At 40.4% G+C, this 17,313-nt stretch overlaps 2 protein-coding genes across 2 annotated transcripts in view; one reads left to right on the top strand and one right to left on the bottom strand.

The window, feature by feature from the left end:
- The window catches only part of LOC149039229 (ATP-binding cassette sub-family C member 4-like), a 17,466-nt gene extending 11,761 nt beyond the window's left edge, over window positions 1–5,705 (bottom strand). The window contains exons 1-2 of the mRNA XM_089186046.1: window positions 5,343–5,705; window positions 657–1,203 (exon numbers count right to left, since the gene is read on the bottom strand). Of these exons, the coding sequence (XP_089042172.1) occupies window positions 657–1,193 (537 nt within the window). The 5' untranslated portion in view covers window positions 1,194–1,203; window positions 5,343–5,705. The remainder of the gene's footprint in view (window positions 1–656; window positions 1,204–5,342) is intronic.
- On the top strand, window positions 3,794–17,313 carry LOC113673656 (ATP-binding cassette sub-family C member 4). The gene is made up of 7 exons (XM_089186045.1): window positions 3,794–4,681; window positions 7,858–8,407; window positions 9,465–9,844; window positions 11,060–12,390; window positions 12,753–13,323; window positions 13,961–14,097; window positions 14,464–17,313. Exons 2-7 carry the CDS (start codon window positions 7,868–7,870, stop codon window positions 15,315–15,317), a joined length of 3,813 nt encoding a protein of 1,270 aa, XP_089042171.1. The 5' UTR covers window positions 3,794–4,681; window positions 7,858–7,867; the 3' UTR covers window positions 15,318–17,313.

Raw genomic sequence — 17,313 nt, 5'->3', positions numbered from 1 at the left:
AAAGAGACAAACTGGCACTTCCAAAGTTCAATTCCCAATCATTTTTTTCATCTAATACATTAAGGAGCCAATGAGGACCGCCACCTGGGTTTAGCCAAATTGCTAGAACGCCTACTGCCACCCGCGAGATTGAGGATTCAAGTCTGAGATTGAACAACCTCTCACGCTCCCAAGACAGAGGCGTAACTGGAGGAGTCTTAAGGGGGCGAGACAAATCTTATATTTCAGATTTAAAAAAGCATATGAATTCATAGAAGCTTTAGTTTAGGCATAATCATTTCCAATGCTGGTTACTCCTTCTCGCCGTGTAAATTCCAGCCTGCGGATACACAGTGTTGCCGAGAAAAGACGGAATGCAGTCCTAGATTACCTACTTAGACACTGGATTTAAAACTTCCTCTGACTACTCTATAATCTGGAGTTAATAACAAAAGTGTATCGAAAAGCGAAGGAAACAGTGTCGAGAGAATAGAGGAAGATTGCGCCCATTCCCCCTACCCAACCCAACCGAACCCTGCCCTTACTCATCCACAATCTTCTTCAAAGCAGCGGCGTCGGCAACTAACACGAGCAAATGCAACGGGATGGGAAAAAGTAAACGCCGTGCAGATTATGGAGAAGGCTGGGGACGAAACAGTTACCCTTCTTGTGCTCACCTTTCTGTAAACGAGACCTTTCACTGCGTTACTCAGTCTGATGCCCATTATTTCAGCCGCGTAACCGGAATGTTGCATGCCGAGGGTCCCGACCAAGGTGGTCAGAGCCATGGCAGTTGCTAAAACGCAACCATGAAGGATGTTGTTCTGATATGTTTCATGAGACATTAACGTAAAAATCAGATGTCCAATGAGCAATGGCGAAAGGAGGGAGCCGGTTGCGTACAAGACATCACAGCAAACAACAAAAACAGCTTCCCTGTAGGAAATCATCTTAAAAACACTTTTCCACAACTTCGGTGTTTTCTTCTTCCTAATGGAGTTAGCTATTTCTTCTTTCCATTTTTTGTCAAGAAGTTCTGTGGCTGACTGTGAGGTGTTCTCGTTTGAGAGTGGTACAAAATCTCTTTCCTCTAAGGTTCGTTTACTGTTTGTCTTCATAGCATCGTTCATCCATTGCAACAAAAGGAAAGAAACAAAACCAACTTTCTCGGCAGATTTATTGGTGGACATCTTCCTGTAACCATTTGGTGCCATGGTTCTAAACCTTTAGTCGAAGAACGATGAATCATGATCAATATCATCATCTCTCACTAATAAATTCACGTCACACTTCACGTTTTGCTACATCAAATTGAAAACGTAGGCATACGTAGCATGCAAGAGTTATTTTTTTGGTTGGGTGGGTCGAGATGGAAGAGTTTGTGTACATAGTGTTTTCATTTTTGTCACCGAAAAGAGCATAACTTTCAAAAAACGAAAATATCGCACAAAGACAGAAAAAAACCTAATTTATCTCAACTAAAGCAGATATTATATGATCTACTGTCTCTATTGTCGAAATACTGCTAAGTTAAAGTGAAATTCATCGGTGCCACGCTTACTTTTGTCTCCTTCGCAGCCGTTGTTTGGCCTCGTCACACGACGCCCTCTATTCCCAGTTTGAGAAAGAGTACGTTGCGTGACGAGACCAAATAACGGTTGCAAAAGAGACTACGCTTAATGTCATTCCTCCAACAGAGGGAAAATCAAAGTTATTCGTCTACAGTTAGTTACCTCAAAAATATAAATCCGCGTAATTTTACTACGAAAAGCAAACCGGACACTCTGTTCTACCTCTAACAGACCCTAACTAACGATATATTGCGATCTCGTATAGGTGAAGATACATTGAAGAAGAGAAACGGATAATATCTCAAAGAGGGATCCTTGATTGGTTGTTGTCTATTTGGACTTTGCCATCTGAATGCGTGAGAAAAGGCAGATTGTTTAACAAGGAATTAACACGCAATTGGGTTAAGTCCTAGGTAGCTTGAAGCGACTTTAATTCGTAGAAAAAGTCAAATGCGGGAGAATTGCTTGGAAAACTCGATTACAGTAGCATTTACTTCCATGTGAATTTTTTTCAGTGGGGTTGGACAATGCAGTTAGAATACGTAATAAAATGCAGGTTGTTTACAAGAACATGACACGTGATAGAGCGAAGTGCAATGTGACAAAATGGAATTTGATTGGTGAAATACAATTCAAGCACGTGAAAAATTGCCTGATGTTCATGTAGTGCAATGATTGGGTATGTTCTGATTGGACTTTGGACGTTGTTTTCTTGGTACGTGATAGAATTTAAGTTGTTTGGCGTGTGCGTTGTGAGTAAAGGAGCGGAAAAACACGTTTTAACTTTAAAATTTAAATGTGTACCTTTCACATCCTAATAAATCTCGGATCAATTCAGTATCTGGGCAACTGCCCACCTACCCCTCCCTTACCCAACATTAACCTTAACTTGTTGTCAATTGACTGTTGTTGAGTTAGGGGAGGGGTAGGTGGGCAGTTGCCAAGATACTGATATTGATCCTAAATCTCTACCTTAACCGGCTAGACTCTCGCGAAGGCCACCAACCATTACACTTATCAAATGAGCCAAAATTTCTGGTAAATGTCATTCTTTGTGCACAGCCCCGTGATCCACGACATAATTTACAAGAAAACAATACCCAAACACTGTGATTGGTACAACATATCCAAATGCTATGATATGATAGGTGCGAGATACATACTCTAATACGGCAATCTGATTGGTGCGAGATACATACCCTAATACAGCAATCTGATTAGTGCGAGATACATACCCTAATGCGACGATCTGATTAATGCGAGCAACATCACTGATACCACTCTATGCACTAACATGGAGTTATTTTTTTTTAAGAAAAAGAAATAACTCAAAAATGATGAACGAAATAGCACTTTTAATGTAAATAGAGTGTGAGAGATTGGGATAAACTCCTTCCTTATATAAGAATAAGATTTTTTTGTCTCACTCTCGTTTCACATCTCGTGATAAAATCTTCTTTTATTTCACTACCGAACCTTCGACATTGTCATTCCCAGCGATATACAGGATGCTCGCCACAAATAAACCTAATAATGGCCAAACTCTCTATCGAGCGCATTGTAAAGCATCAAAGCGGATAATTTATTATTCTAATGTTGTTATAAACCCCTGTTAGCACTTTTCAATATTCCGCAATCGAGCTAATTATGCCATTTGTCTCCTCCGCGGCCGTTCTTTGATCGACCCTTCGTGATGCCATGCAAGTGGAGGGGGGAGGGGGGAATGGGGGGAAGAGAGGTGGTTCACGGTCCACAGTCCCCCACTTCCTGTACCACGTTCACTCGGCTCCAGTACTATTGTGGCACTGTGTCTCCCGACTCTCGCCCTTCATGGCATTACTCCCGTCTTCAGGTTAATAAAATGAATCAGAAATCTGGCTTTATGGCAAGCTGTGCCAACGTTAAGTTCTGGACCATTCTCAGGCGTTTCATTTAAGAGTTAGTTTTTTTTATTAACAAAAAAATAACATCCACGTTAGCGTAAAGAAAGTGGTATGTTGCTCGCACCAATCAAATCGTTTAGGGTATGTATCTCGCACCAATTAGAGCGTCGTTTTTGTTCGTTGGTTTAAGAGGTGTTCAAGTTTCAACGAAGTAATGGAGGATTCAGAAAGAGTAGTCTGTAAATTAGAGTCATCTTTTAGAATAAGAAATGTTGGCTTTTCTGTGGTTTTAACGTGTATTTTTACCGCGCTTTACGAGAAATGCGATACCACTGGACAGATGAAAGATATCAGATTACCTATGGTAAACGTGTTATTCATGTTGTGACAACCATGCGCGATCGTGGTTATTTTTCCTTCACGACGAGAGTGAGTGGAAAATTTTTTTAATCAAATATTGCTTGAGGTGTTGATGAGTTGCACCAAACATTTTGATTTGAGTAGTTCTTTAACGGCAAGCTGTGTTGCAAGATTCATGATTTGTTGAGTGTGCCGAATATATTTTTCAGGATTGGTTTGCTTGGTGTCATCTTTAGATGAATGTCTGATTAAAGCGGATTAAATATTCATAGTGACATCTCATTTACATTCACATCTAATTTTATTACGTTGGTAAAATCTGTCCAGACATCACACCAACCAACTCGCGCGCAAAGTGAGAAGACTACGTGAAGGCTTGAAATTATATTAGGATCGATTTTCATCAAGATGTGGGCCAGGAATATTCCAAAATAGTGCTAATAATCGTGAAAGCTGATCGCGGAAAAGCGATTGCGCTTTATTTTATTTATTTGATAGATTTTATTTTATTTATTTTATTTTATTTCGTTTCGATTATTTGAGCAGTTCTTTGACGGCAAGCTGTATTGCAAGATTCATGATTTGTTGAGTGTGCCGAATATATTTTTCAGGATTGGTTTGCTTGGTGTCATCTCTAAATAAATGTCTGATTAAAGCGGGTTAAATATTCAATAGTGACATCTCATTTACATCCACATCTAATTTTAGTACGTTGGTAAAATCTGTCTAGACATCACACCAACCAACTCGCGCGCAAAGTGAGAAGACTACATGAAGGCTTGAAATTATATTACGATCGATTTTCATCAAGATGTGGGCCAGGAATATTCCAAAATAGTGCTAATAATCGTGAAAGCTGATCGCGGAAAAGCGATTGCGTGACGTTCGGTAAGTTTTAAGATGACATGTTATCACATACATGACGAAAAAACTCGTCAGATTCTCAGTCTGCATTTTGTACCCACTCTGCAGTCTGCAGTCTACATTTTGTACTTAGTCTACATTTTTTATCCGGTCTGTAGTCTGTTGTCTGCATACTGGGGTCATGCCTTTTAGAAATGAAAACACAACTCAACGGTTGTGTCACGACACGTATATTTCCCTGAGACTTGGCATCCTCTCGTCTTTTTTTTTCTTTTTGTCGCCTCGCAGATATTTATTTTTACGGTTTAAATGCACTTGCTACAGCGTGGAACGGGAATCATCGGTAATTTCAGCTCAACCTTCAGAGTGAGTTTTTTCCAAAAAGCCCGCTAAAAATGCGGATCGATGCCTAAAATATTCAAATTTAATACAGAATTTTTTACCTAAGAAAATCAGAACGGCCAATGAAATTAATCACCGCTATTTCTCCTTTTTTTTGGCCTCAAACTGGTATTAAAGGAGACTTAGGAAGAACATCTAAAGATCGAAAACCGCTAAGTCATCTAATTTCGCCTGCTTCAAAATAGTTGCCAACATGTGAATACGTACGAGTGCGATTGAAATTTGACTTGTTCCGGGGGAATAAAATTGAAAATGGTCAAGAGATCACGAGATTAACACTAACCGGCTAACCTTGTTCTTTTGCCCTGGAGGGAACTTTGTAATGGGTGAAACTGCACCAAAGGTAAAAATTCCGTAAACCAGTAACACGCCGGCAAGCAGTCCTGATCACTAACGGAACAACGCGCGTGCAGAAATCCATTGTGTTAAAGCCCGATTAGCATACTTGCACGCTTTTACGACTGCACTTAAATCGTTTTACAGAATTTCTTTAGTCCATTCAATCAGAAGATTTCGAGCGCAATTTGGAATAATAAAGCAAGAGTTTTTTTTTTTTTCAATGACAAACAAAGTTTTCAAAAAAAAGTTAACAGCCCTTATTTGAAAATAAAATTAAAAAGTTTGAGCGGGTTTTTTTTATAATTATGCAAAGGCAACTCACGACATAATTCATTTAAACTTGCTAATGCATTGAGAGCTCGGTCATGGCAATTGCTTTCAATCAAAGCAACAATTTTCTAGATAATTTCTCTTGACTTTGAAGCCCGTCAAAAAAGTCAAAGCCTGGATAATCAGTTTTTTCCCTATTTATGCGCTATAACTAAATGCCCGGCAGCTAGACATGGTATCAAATACACTAATTGCACGGCAGTCAGAAATTTTCACAGAATTTCCACCGGAAGGTTGTTTCAAACTTTTTAAGAATATGAGATTTTTACTTAGAAATTTTGAGCGGTTCCAACAATCAAGTTGGCTCTTTAAAGGAAAAGTGGACCGTGAAAATATTTAGTTCATCATCTTGTTCGTTAATGTGAAAAAAAATTACCCACCCGAACCAATCAGAATTGACGAAAGAATCGGAAAAAGGGGTTAACCAATAAAAAGTCGTTATATATTTTCTTGCAGAAGAATGGCGTCACGGAACACGATGTCAGGTTTGCGTAGACGTTGCCTCGCCTCCGTCTTACCTTGGTGGGGGAGGGTACGGCTACACGTAGGCTACTGGCACCCAGGCTAATCGATACAAATTAATGCCAGCAAGCTGTAGGTTCCGAGAGCTGATTGACTCGATCTATTTCGCGTTTGGGACTCGTAAGGATGCTGCTTGTAAGTGCTTGTAAGTGCGGTAATTTTAAGGGAATTTATAAGCTACATGCAAATTGCGAGACTTGCAAGTTCTGTTTATCACACATCGTTTCAAATGTCATTGTTCTTTTCGTGGTTTCCTATTCTCAGTCAAGTTAATTTTTTTCTCTGAATAATACCAACTCATTATAAAACTTGTTTTCTTTGTTGTACGCTCGCTCCGCAACCCGATTTGAAGCAATTTCAGATAGTTAGGGTTGCTCGGATTTCCCTGAAACACATCAATTCAGACCTCGAAAACGTGGTCTATGTATTACTCGAAAAGTTAAGGCTCTTGGCGCTGCTCTTATGCTAACAATTTTTTTGTGTTTTTTCCTGGTTATGCGAGCCATTGGATGGGTGAATGTCGCAGACAGTGACTTAATTTTCAGGGGTATTAGTTTTCGCTATTTACAACATTTCCCGTGTACAATTACATTTGCCAACAAAATTTTCACAATGATAAAAATAATACTCTGAAGTTGGTTGTAAGTGGTTTCGGGTGGTTTTTAGGTGGTTGTAGGTGGTTTTAGGTGGATTTTGGTCATTCCTTGTTTTAGTATCTACGGACACAACCTTTGCATCCGTTTTCATCTCTAAAAAGCATGATCCCAGTATATCAGGGATTCCTGAATGCTACGAAATACGCATTTGAATTCCAATAGCGATTAGATTGCACAGTGGACTGAAAATTTCTTCTCTATGGTGAGATGTTAGAATCGATGGTCAAACTGTGATAACCAGGTATGTATAATGTTCATCTTGAGAAATTACCTCCCCTCCCTCGAAAAAAATGAAACGCCAGAGAATGGTCCAGAATTATACGTTTTGGCACAGCTTTCTAAAAACCCAGATTTCTGATTCATTTTATTAACCTGAAGACGGGAGTAATGCCATGAAGGGCGGGAGTGCAGAGTGAGTACTGGAGCCGAGAAAACGTGGTACAGGTAGTGGCAAACTGTGGACCCCTTATCCCCCCACCCCGCCCCCCTCTTCCATGACACGACAAAGGGTAAATTAAAAATAAATCAGAATTAAAGAAACGTGATATCTGGCCACAGGACTAGAAAATATGTAAGTCTCGGGCAAGGTATTAAACTTCAAACTTGCGAATTATCCGCTCTGATGCTGTACAATGACCTCGATGGAGAGTTGGGCCGTTACTAAGTTTCATTGTGACAACGATCCCGCAAATCCCTAGGACTGACAATGTCAAAGTCTCGGTAGTGAAATAAAAAGATGTTGTCACGAGATGTGGAACGAGAGTGGGACAAAAAAATATGATTCTTTTATGAGGAAGGAGTTTATCCCAATCTCTCACATTCTATTTGAATTAAAAGTGCTAATTCGTTCATCATTTTTTCAAATTTAAAATAGCAAAATGTGAAGCATGACTTGGATTTATCAATGAAAAACGATACTATTGATCAGGTTTTATCGTTCTTCGGCTAAAGGTTTAGAGCCATGGCACCGAACGGTTACAGGAAGATCTCCTCCACTGGTGAATCTGCCGAGAAAGTTGGTTTTGTCTCTTTCCTTTGTTTGCAATGGATGAACGATGTCATGAAGACAGGCAGTAAACGAACCTTAGAGGAAGAAGACTTTGTACCACTCTCAAACGAGAACACCTCACAGTCAGCCACAGAACTTCTTGACAAAAAATGGAAAGAGGAAATAGCTAATTCCATTAGGAAGAAGAAAAGACCGAAGTTGTGGAAAAGTGTTTTTAAGATGATTTCCTACAGGGAAGCTGTTTTTGTTGTTTGCTGTGATGTCTTGTACGCAATCGGCTCCCTTCTTTCACCATTGCTCATTGGATATCTGATTTTTATGTTAATGTCACCTGAAACACATCAGAACAACATCCTTCATGGTTGCGTGTTAGCAACTGCCATGACTGTAACCACTTTGGTCGGGACCCTCGGCGTGCAACATAACTCTTACGCGGGTGAATTAATGGGCATCAGACTGAGTAACGCAGTGAAAGGTCTCGTTTACAGAAAGGTGAGCACAAGAAGAGTAACTGACTCGTCCCCAGCGTTCCCCACAATCTGCGCGCCGTTTACTTTTTCCCATCCCGCTGCACTTGCCCTTGTTAGTTGCCGACACTGTCGCTTTGAAGAAGATTGGAAACGAGTCAGGGTAGGGTTGGGTTAGGTATGGGGAATGGGCGCAATCTTCGTTAATTCTCTCGACACTTTTTTCTTTTCGCTTTTCGATACACTTTTGTTATTAACCCTAAATTATGGAGTAGTCAGAGAACGTTTTTAATGAAGTGTCTAAGTAGGTAATCTAGGAGTGCATTCCGTCTTTTCTCGGCAACACTGTGTATTTGCAGGCTGGTATTACATATTAACCAGCATCTGAAATGATTATGCCCAAGCTGAAGCTTCTATGAATTCATATACTTTCGCAAACCTGAACAATAAGATTTGTCTTGGCACCTCAAGACTCCTCTAGTTACGTCTCTGTCTTGGGAGCGTGAGAGGTAGTTCAATCTGAGACTTGGATCCTCGATCTCGCGGGTGGCAGCCGGCGTTCTAGCAATTTGGCCAGACCCAGTTGGCGGTCCCCATTGGCTCCTTAATGTATGCGATGAAAAAAAATGATTGAGAATTGAACTTTGGAAGTGCGTTTTTTCCTTGGAGATGAGTAGAACTTGGTAATCACTTCCGAACTAACCAATCAGCGCACTCGAATTGCACTATCCACCTGAGTGGTATACACTAATCATCTTTAATATATACTAAAACAGTGTATAGCGTTAAAGGCGTGCGCTGATCGGCTTTTTCGCCCGAAATAATGTAATCGTTGCGAGAAAAAATGAGTTGAAATCATCTTTTTGTGTCTTTTTCTCTGACTGTTTTAGTACATCCTAAAGCACTTACTCGGTGGCCATCGGTGGGTATTCACCTCGCCACTTTACAGCTGGGTAAATACCCACCACTAGCCACCTTTACTTTGGCAAATAATAGTTAATGATTCTGGTTACTTTCTGCACTAAACATGGGTTTTCCTTTTCAAGAAGTCAATTCTAGTATTGATATTGTTTCATTCTCAGATCTTACTGCTTAGCAAGAGCTCATTGTCAAAGTTTTCAGCAGGGCGTGTGATCGACTTGCTATCAAATGATGTTCAGCGGATGGAGACAGCACCTAAATGTATTCTAACAATGAACTCAGCCATACTCCAAATCGTGCCTGCAACGCTTATAATCGCTTATTTGATTGGCTGGCAGGCTCTTATGGGAGAGATATTTCTCTGGCTTCTTTTACCGTATTACGCAGAGATGTCTTCTCTCAATGCCGTACTGCGTCTGCGTTCAGCGGCGGAATCTGATCGGCGAATTTCCTTGACGAACCAAGTGGTTTCTGGGATACGTGCTATCAAAGCGCATGCGTGGGAGGATGAATTCAGAGAAAAAATAAAACATACACGAAAGTAAGAGAAATTTAAAAGCCTACTTAATTTTTCAGGTAACCGCAGAACATCTTCGCACCCATACCTTTGGGTGAACGAAGTGATAGTATTGGTTTACTGGCGTGATAACTCGTGCAAGATTTCGGGAGAACACTGTAAGAGTTTTTAATTAACCAATTTAACATTTATGGGTGGCGAGGGCAGCTGTGAGGGAGGTTGGAATTCATATTTAGGAATCTCTTGTAACTATGACGAAGTACTGTTTATTGCACTTTGCTTATTGTAAAATGTGTTCAGTTTTCAGAGAGTTTTTGGGTGTAATAAACGATACGTATCTTCTCAACCAGTGCAGAGTGAAGAGTGCAGAGTTTCTGATCAGTACCTTCAGTTTCTCAAAAATAATAATAATAATTTTATTTATACTTCAAAAATTGATCAGCTTAATTTAAATATAAAGACAGCTGGTATAAACCTATGTGCAGTTGTTAAACCATTTCAAATTAGTGTAGCAATAAAAAAACTATTAAAAACTAAAAGGTAAGATTTGGTTACAAAAATAACAGCTAATGTATATATAAATAGAGAAAAACTCTATGTTACATTTGTGCTGTATTCTGTCTTGCTCTAACAAATAATGAAATGTCTTTGACTTACGAGTTCTTAAATTTAAGTCTTTAGCTTGCAATTCTTTAGGTAAATTGTTCCGTTCTTTTCCAGCTGCAAATTTGAATGTAGACTGGCCCATTGCAGATTTTACTTTAGGCAAGTGAGTTTCTCGGGTATCTCTTAAGGACCTGCCGCAAAGTTCTTATCTGAAATTCACATAACTCTGAAGTTGCGTGGGACAACGGTAGTTATTAACAATTTTAAACACTAGCTGAAGACGCATATATCGTCGCCTGCTGGATAACGTAAGAAGTCCTAATTTTTCTCTCATCCTTTGAGTGCAAGTCAGATGGTTTGTCTTAAGATTATTCTCAAAGCTTTATTCTGTAGCCGTTCTAAAACAAAGGGAAATCCTCCTAGTGCAGGATCCCGTATGTTAAAACCGCAATCTAAAAAAAACGAAAATCTGTTTAACAATTTAAGTTTAGGGTAGACTCTGGACGCGACGTAAGACATGTGACTGTTCCAAGATAACGATTCATCTACTACCACGCCAAGGTACTTAAAAGATCTCTCCTGGTTTATATGATAAATAATAAGAATAATTGATAATCTTTTTGTTTCTTTCAGACGAGAAATAAGCATCATCCGTACGAAAAGTGCTATTCTTTCAAGTTTGGCTGCCTTGGAGTATACTTCAATACCAATCCTGCTGTCTGTTATTACTCTGCTGCTTACTGGTCAACCCCTAACACCAGTCAATGTTTTTATGCTCTTAATGTTTACTAACCTGCTAAAACTTACTATTTGCCTTGACATTGCGTATGGTGTGGTGGAGACACGGGAATCATTTGCATCACTCGTAAGAATAGAAGATTTTCTTATTTCAGAGGATTTGTTTTCCATCTCTGAGGATTATTGTCTACAAGACAGAGGAACAGTTCTAGAGAGAAAGTGGGACAAGTTACAAAACGATTCTACATCTATAAGCCGGTCGTATGTATCAGATGAAGATCCCCTTACTGATCAGTGGATAAACCCTTCCAAGCCAGGAACTTTATGTGTGTCGCATTTAACATATAACGAAATAGCAAGGAAAGATGAATTTATTCTTCAAGATGTGGACTTCGTTGCTGCATCAGGAAGCTTGACAGTCGTCACCGGACCAGTAGGCAGCGGTAAATCCACTCTCCTCTCAGCGATCGCTGGCGAGATGCCAGACGTAAGCGGAACAATAGGCCGTAAAGGAACTTTTGTGTATGTACCGCAAATAGCCTGGGTGTTCTCTGGAACCTTAAGAGAAAATATTTTATTTGGAGAGTCGTGCGAAGAACCAAGATACACCAGAATAATCGAGGCATGCGCCCTCACGGAAGACTTTCAGCGGTTCCCGAACGGTGACCAAACCGTTGTTGGTGAGCGCGGTGCCGTTCTGAGTGGTGGTCAGCGTGCAAGAGTAAACTTAGCACGCGCAGTGTACATGAATGCAGACCTTTACCTGTTGGATGACCCTCTCAGCGCGGTGGACTTCAAAGTTGGTCGGCATATCTTTGAAAAGTGTATCAAGGGTTTGCTTGGTGAGAAGACCCGCCTGTTAACTTCTCATCAAGAACAACATATGAAAGATGCAGACCAAGTGATTGTACTGCACAAAGGTCGCGTTCTGGGGAAGGGAACCTTCGCTAAGCTTCAGAGAAAAAGCATCTTAAATACCACCATCAACCCACTTTACAAGAATGCTTTGACAGTGAACAAGTCCAATAACATGGTCACCACAACGGAGGATGAAGAGAGACGCGGAGATTTGGAGCCACTTAGAAATAAAGACAATGAACTGGAAATATCTGTTGAAGATCGGGCAATCGGAACGGTGTCAAGTAAGCTGTATTGGGACTACTTCAGAAGTGGTATTCACTCCTTATTCATCATTGGAATGATTTTCTTGTGTCTTATTTCTCAAGGTGAGCACTAAAGAATTATAAAAGTGGCAAAAACTTAGCCATTGTTTGGTGCTGTCGAGAAACATTTTCTCTCGGGGCGAACCAGCAAGCAAGCAACCAAGTCAGAAACTCCAACCCAGTTTCTCTTTGTCTTGGAGGAGCAAGAGGAAACTGGGACTGACGGAAAAAGGCGTGCAAAGGGTGACAGGAAATTCATGTTAAGACTAACAACCAATCCACCATTTATAAGAGAGGTTGACGCGTTTTAATCCTGAGTTTAAAATTGTTTATTTCATCTGATTTAGACTGTTACGCAGATTATGAAGAAAATTATCTCATTTTCGCCTATTTTTATTATTCACCATTTTTTCGCCCTTTTTCAGCATCGATAGTTGCCCCTGACGTGTGGCTGTCCTTTTTGACCGGGAAACTTCCATCAGAACAGAAAGACAAGACAAATCTTACTATCTACGGTGGTTTGGTCGCTGCTTCCTTCATATTAAGCATCATCAGGGCCTACATTTTCTTTTTGGCATGTCTAAGAAGCTCTGAGCGGCTTCATGACAAAATGGTTATGGCTCTTTTAAAAGCGCCGGTTCTTTTTTTCGATTCAAATCCCGTGGGTAGAATCCTGAATCGATTCTCTAAAGACGTGGGTAGCATGGATGAGTTATTACCATTACAGTTTCTATCTACAATTCAACTGGTATTGCTGTTGCTCTCATCAGTAATCGTTCCTTCTGCTACAAATCCTTGGGTTTTGTTTGTCACTGTTCCAGTGACGGCCATGATTCTTTACATCGCAAGATTTTACTTGAAGAGTTCCAGAGAACTAAAAAGGTTGGAGTCAATATGTCGAAGCCCAATCTTCTCTCACATATCAGAAACTCTCGATGGACTGGACACAATTCGAACAAGAGGTAGACAGAGAGATTTTATGCACAAGTTTTACAAGTAAGTTCGAGCAACTCTTCAAGTGAGCTTTAAAGGTAAAATCTCAAACTCAATTCAGGCTCGGTCCACTAAACGCTCATAATGCAGGGTTTGTGTTTGGCATCCTGGATCATCATCTGTAAAAAGAAATCTCTCCTGTTGCCCCTTCCCCATCCTTCCACCTTCCACCATACCCTTCCACCATACCCTTCCACCTCCCCGCCCCACCTTCCCCTTCCAACGCTTTGAAAATTGTAGAGATTGGGGCAGTGGATCTAAAATTTGGTATTCGGTCCCAGCTTCAAATTAGCCCCTCTACCTGATAACTTTTTTTCATTGACGGTCCAAATTTTTTTTTCTTTTCTAATTTACATTTTGTATACCAAATCTAAAAATTTTTTTCCTTCATCATGGTGATGGCACCCTCTACGCAACGCCTAAGAAACTTGGTGCGCAGACTGACATTTGAACTGGAGATGATTTACGTTGATGTATTTTCTTTCCCGTTGGACAGCTACAAAGACACTCATACCCAGTCGTTCATGATAGTAATGCGGCAATCTCCTTACCCCCACCCCCAAAGCTTATAGAATTTGAGTGAAAAAATATTTGGACTCGAGATGGCTTACGCTGATTTATTTTCTTTCCCCATGGACAGCTACCAAGACACTCATACCCAGTCTTTTGTCATGGTGACGGCGAGTGGCAGATGGTTCGGTATTCGTCTGGATGCAATCATTTCTCTTTTAATAGGCTTAGTCGTCTTAGTGGCAGTTTTAGTATCTCAAGACGCCGGTATGTAGAGTTTTATCCAAAATAATTGCACCATTTCACGCTCACGTACACCCAAATGCTATGATATTCCATGTGATAAATGAGACTGTGAAAAGAATCTTTCCGCGCGTAGCTGGGAGACAAAAACAAGTCGTTGTAGCCCATTTCATCACTATCTTCATGGAAACGATTGAAACTGGTTTGATTATAAAAAATGTTTTCCAAAGTAATCCAGCATGTTACACGAGTAGTGTCGTGGTAACAGGTACCCGCGGCGCGCTGTGTCGTATCGAGTCGTGCATCGTTTTGCTGTAAGAGTTTTGGTAATTTTTTTTGCGTGACTTGAAGGAAATCAACAGTTAATTTACGGATTGTTTTTCTAATTAGCTTCCGCTGGGCTTTCTCTCACTTACCTCATTCAAACAGTGGAGCTGACGCAATACACTGTCAGAAAATCATCAGATGTCGAGAATTTTATGACGTCAGTTGAACGAGTTATGACCTACACCAAGCTCGACTCTGAGCCTGGATACAAAGTGGACACACTTCCCCCAGAACACTGGCCACGCGAAGGAAATATCACATTCCGCGATGTGTCGATGACGTATTACCCGGGGGGACCTAAAGCGCTGAGGAACATAAATCTTGACTTCAAAGGAGGCTCAAACATAGGTGTTGCAGGCCGCACGGGCGCCGGCAAATCATCTTTTGCAGCAGCTCTTTTGCGCATGCCCGACCCTGACGGAGATATTCTCGTGGATGGGGTTCAGATAAAGAACATTAATCTCCGAACAGCTCGAGGATGCATATCCGCTCTTGGCCAAACCCCGGTGCTTTTCAGTGGATCATTGAGGACAAATCTGGATCTTGTCAACCGCTTCCAAGATGCGGATCTGTGGCGAGTCTTAGAGGATGTGCAACTGAAAGATTTCGTACAAAGTCTTGAGGGACAATTGGATTATGAATTGTTGGAAAATGGAGCAAATGTTAGTGTAGGAGAGCGGCAGTTGATTTGTTTGGCTCGTGTGCTGTTGCAGCAGAACAAGATCGTCATCTTGGATGAACCCACTGCACACGTGGATCCAGGCACAGAAGAAATAATCTGGAGAGTGGTGCGAGAGAAACTGAAAGACTCCACAGTAATAATTATAGCTCACCGTCTGAACACCATCCGACACTGTGACAAAGTTTTTGTTTTCAAGGAGGGAGGGGTGGTGGAGTGTGGAACATGTGACACATGAAGACTGAAGCGTTTTATAACTGATCACTGTTAGTTATGATTAGTATCCTTTCATTTAATGTGTGGTGTCGCATTATTTCCTCATTTGATCTGAGCCAGTGTCTTACCGGTTTCACAGCGGATTTGGACCGGGGGTCCAAATCCACCAGCAGATATGGACCCCCTTCGCAGATTTGGACCCTCCTACCAAACTTTCCTTTTAGCATCGTTTGTATCATATTTGGTACCTAATTCTATTTGGAAGCTTTTTGTCGACGTTCTTTTCATTCACAACACAACATTCCTCAGTAAAGATAAAGATAAACAGCCATTCCGTTCCAATTCTGCCGCATTTAGCGATTCGTACAGTATACGCAAGAATTAAATGCGAAGAAACTACTGCATTTGAACTATTGAAATTGTTGCAATAAATCCTTGCTTCTTCTGATGCGAATCAACATTGATACGAAACGTCAACACAATAGTAGAGACTATTGCGTCCAGTCTAAAAAATAACTCAGTCTGATTTTCTAATTAAATGATATTAAACAGTTTCTAAACAAGAACGAAGTAATTACTCTTGGAACAAGTCGTTCGTAAAGCCTATTTTTGGTAAATCGACTCGACCGAACACTAACTAGAATAAAAACCTAAAAAGGGACTGTTAGTTTAACTAATTTTTGAATACAACATGTAACACAAACACAATTGGATGTAAATTTTAGTGTGCGTTCTCGGCTTACGAACGATAGAAAAAGTCTCAATGTAACAGTAGTGGGTGGAGCAACAGAATCTCTTTGTGGAACACGGGCAGGGGATTCCCGATTTTTCGAGTCTCCATGGGAAATGAAAATCAGTTGGAGTTGGAGTAATTGGGTTGACTGGGGGAAGGGGAACCACTTTTGTTGGAGTTATCGAGAGTTGAGACAAATGGAGGACCCGAGCAATCGGGATTCCATTGAAGTGAAAACAATTAAAGCTTTCACGCGTTTCACCTTTTTCAAGAGAATAACAAAAATCAAACGTTTTCAAGTTTCACAGTTCGTTTTTATTCCTGAGTTTAGCCCTTTCGATCGCGTTAACGAAAATCCTAGATTGTGACGGGATGCTGAGAACAAGATGAAATCAATATGCATGTTTTGAATTAAAAACAAACTTTAGTATGTACTGCAACGTAAAGTATTATCTATTTCTACGAGAACGTTAAGGATGATGTTTTCACTCAGTCTTGTTGGGGGGTCCAAATCCGCTAGGACAGCGGTACGGTCTCAAATAGACTAAATGCCCGGCAATCAGCAATTTCACCAAAATGCCACTGAAACTTCATACCAACTTATTGAGTACATTCGGTGTTTGTTTAAAAATGTTGGTTTTACAGAAACATACCAAAACACATTAACATTATACCCTTAAGGTATGGTCCCGAGGGAAACAGTTAGTTTTGTCTTCCCGAGAGTCCTGTTGTTTTCTCTCGACTTCGTCTCGGGAAACATAAGGACAAACAGGACTAACTAGTTTCCTGAGGGACCATACATTAAGTGCTTTTTTATATATTTAGACTCTCCCTTGAACAATCATGTGCTGTTGTATTCGATGCGCAGGCAACAACTGCGCAATTGCATCCCGGTCGGGATACGTTTGAATTTAATCAGCGGCACGTGACCAAGAATCAAACAATCACAGTGCTCGTTTTGTCGAGTGAAAGTCTTGGTAAATAACAATATAGTATGCACAACCTCGGAGAATTTGTCAATTGACAAACCAAATAATTTTTACGGAATCGCTTGACATTTCTTAACAAAAATTTGATATTCTTAAGGAGTTTGGAGGAACCTTTCGGCGGAAATTCTGTGAAAATTTCTGAACGCCAGGGATTTAGTCTATTTGAGACAGTGCCCGGCTGCCGAGGATTAAGTCACAGCGAAAAAAGGTAATAAACTGCTTATCTAGACTTTGAACTTTTTGGTGGGTTTAAAAGTTAAGAAAATTATACAGAAAATTGTTGTTTTGATGGAAAG

This window comes from Pocillopora damicornis, chromosome 10, assembly GCF_964200805.1.
Source record: "Pocillopora damicornis chromosome 10, jaPocDami1.2, whole genome shotgun sequence".
Lineage (NCBI taxonomy): Eukaryota > Metazoa > Cnidaria > Anthozoa > Scleractinia > Pocilloporidae > Pocillopora > Pocillopora damicornis.
The sequence above is the reverse complement of the archived record's forward strand: the minus strand, read 5'-3'. Positions and strand labels throughout refer to the sequence as shown.

Coding starts and splice junctions, on each gene's coding strand:
- LOC113673656 (XM_089186045.1), top strand. CDS start 7,868: ATGGCACCGAACGGTTACAGGAAGATCTCCTCCACTGGTGAATCTGCC. Junction 13,324..13,960: donor TTTATGCACAAGTTTTACAA/GTAAGTTCGAGC, acceptor CCCCATGGACAG/CTACCAAGACACTCATACCC. Junction 14,098..14,463: donor TTTAGTATCTCAAGACGCCG/GTATGTAGAGTT, acceptor TTTTCTAATTAG/CTTCCGCTGGGCTTTCTCTC.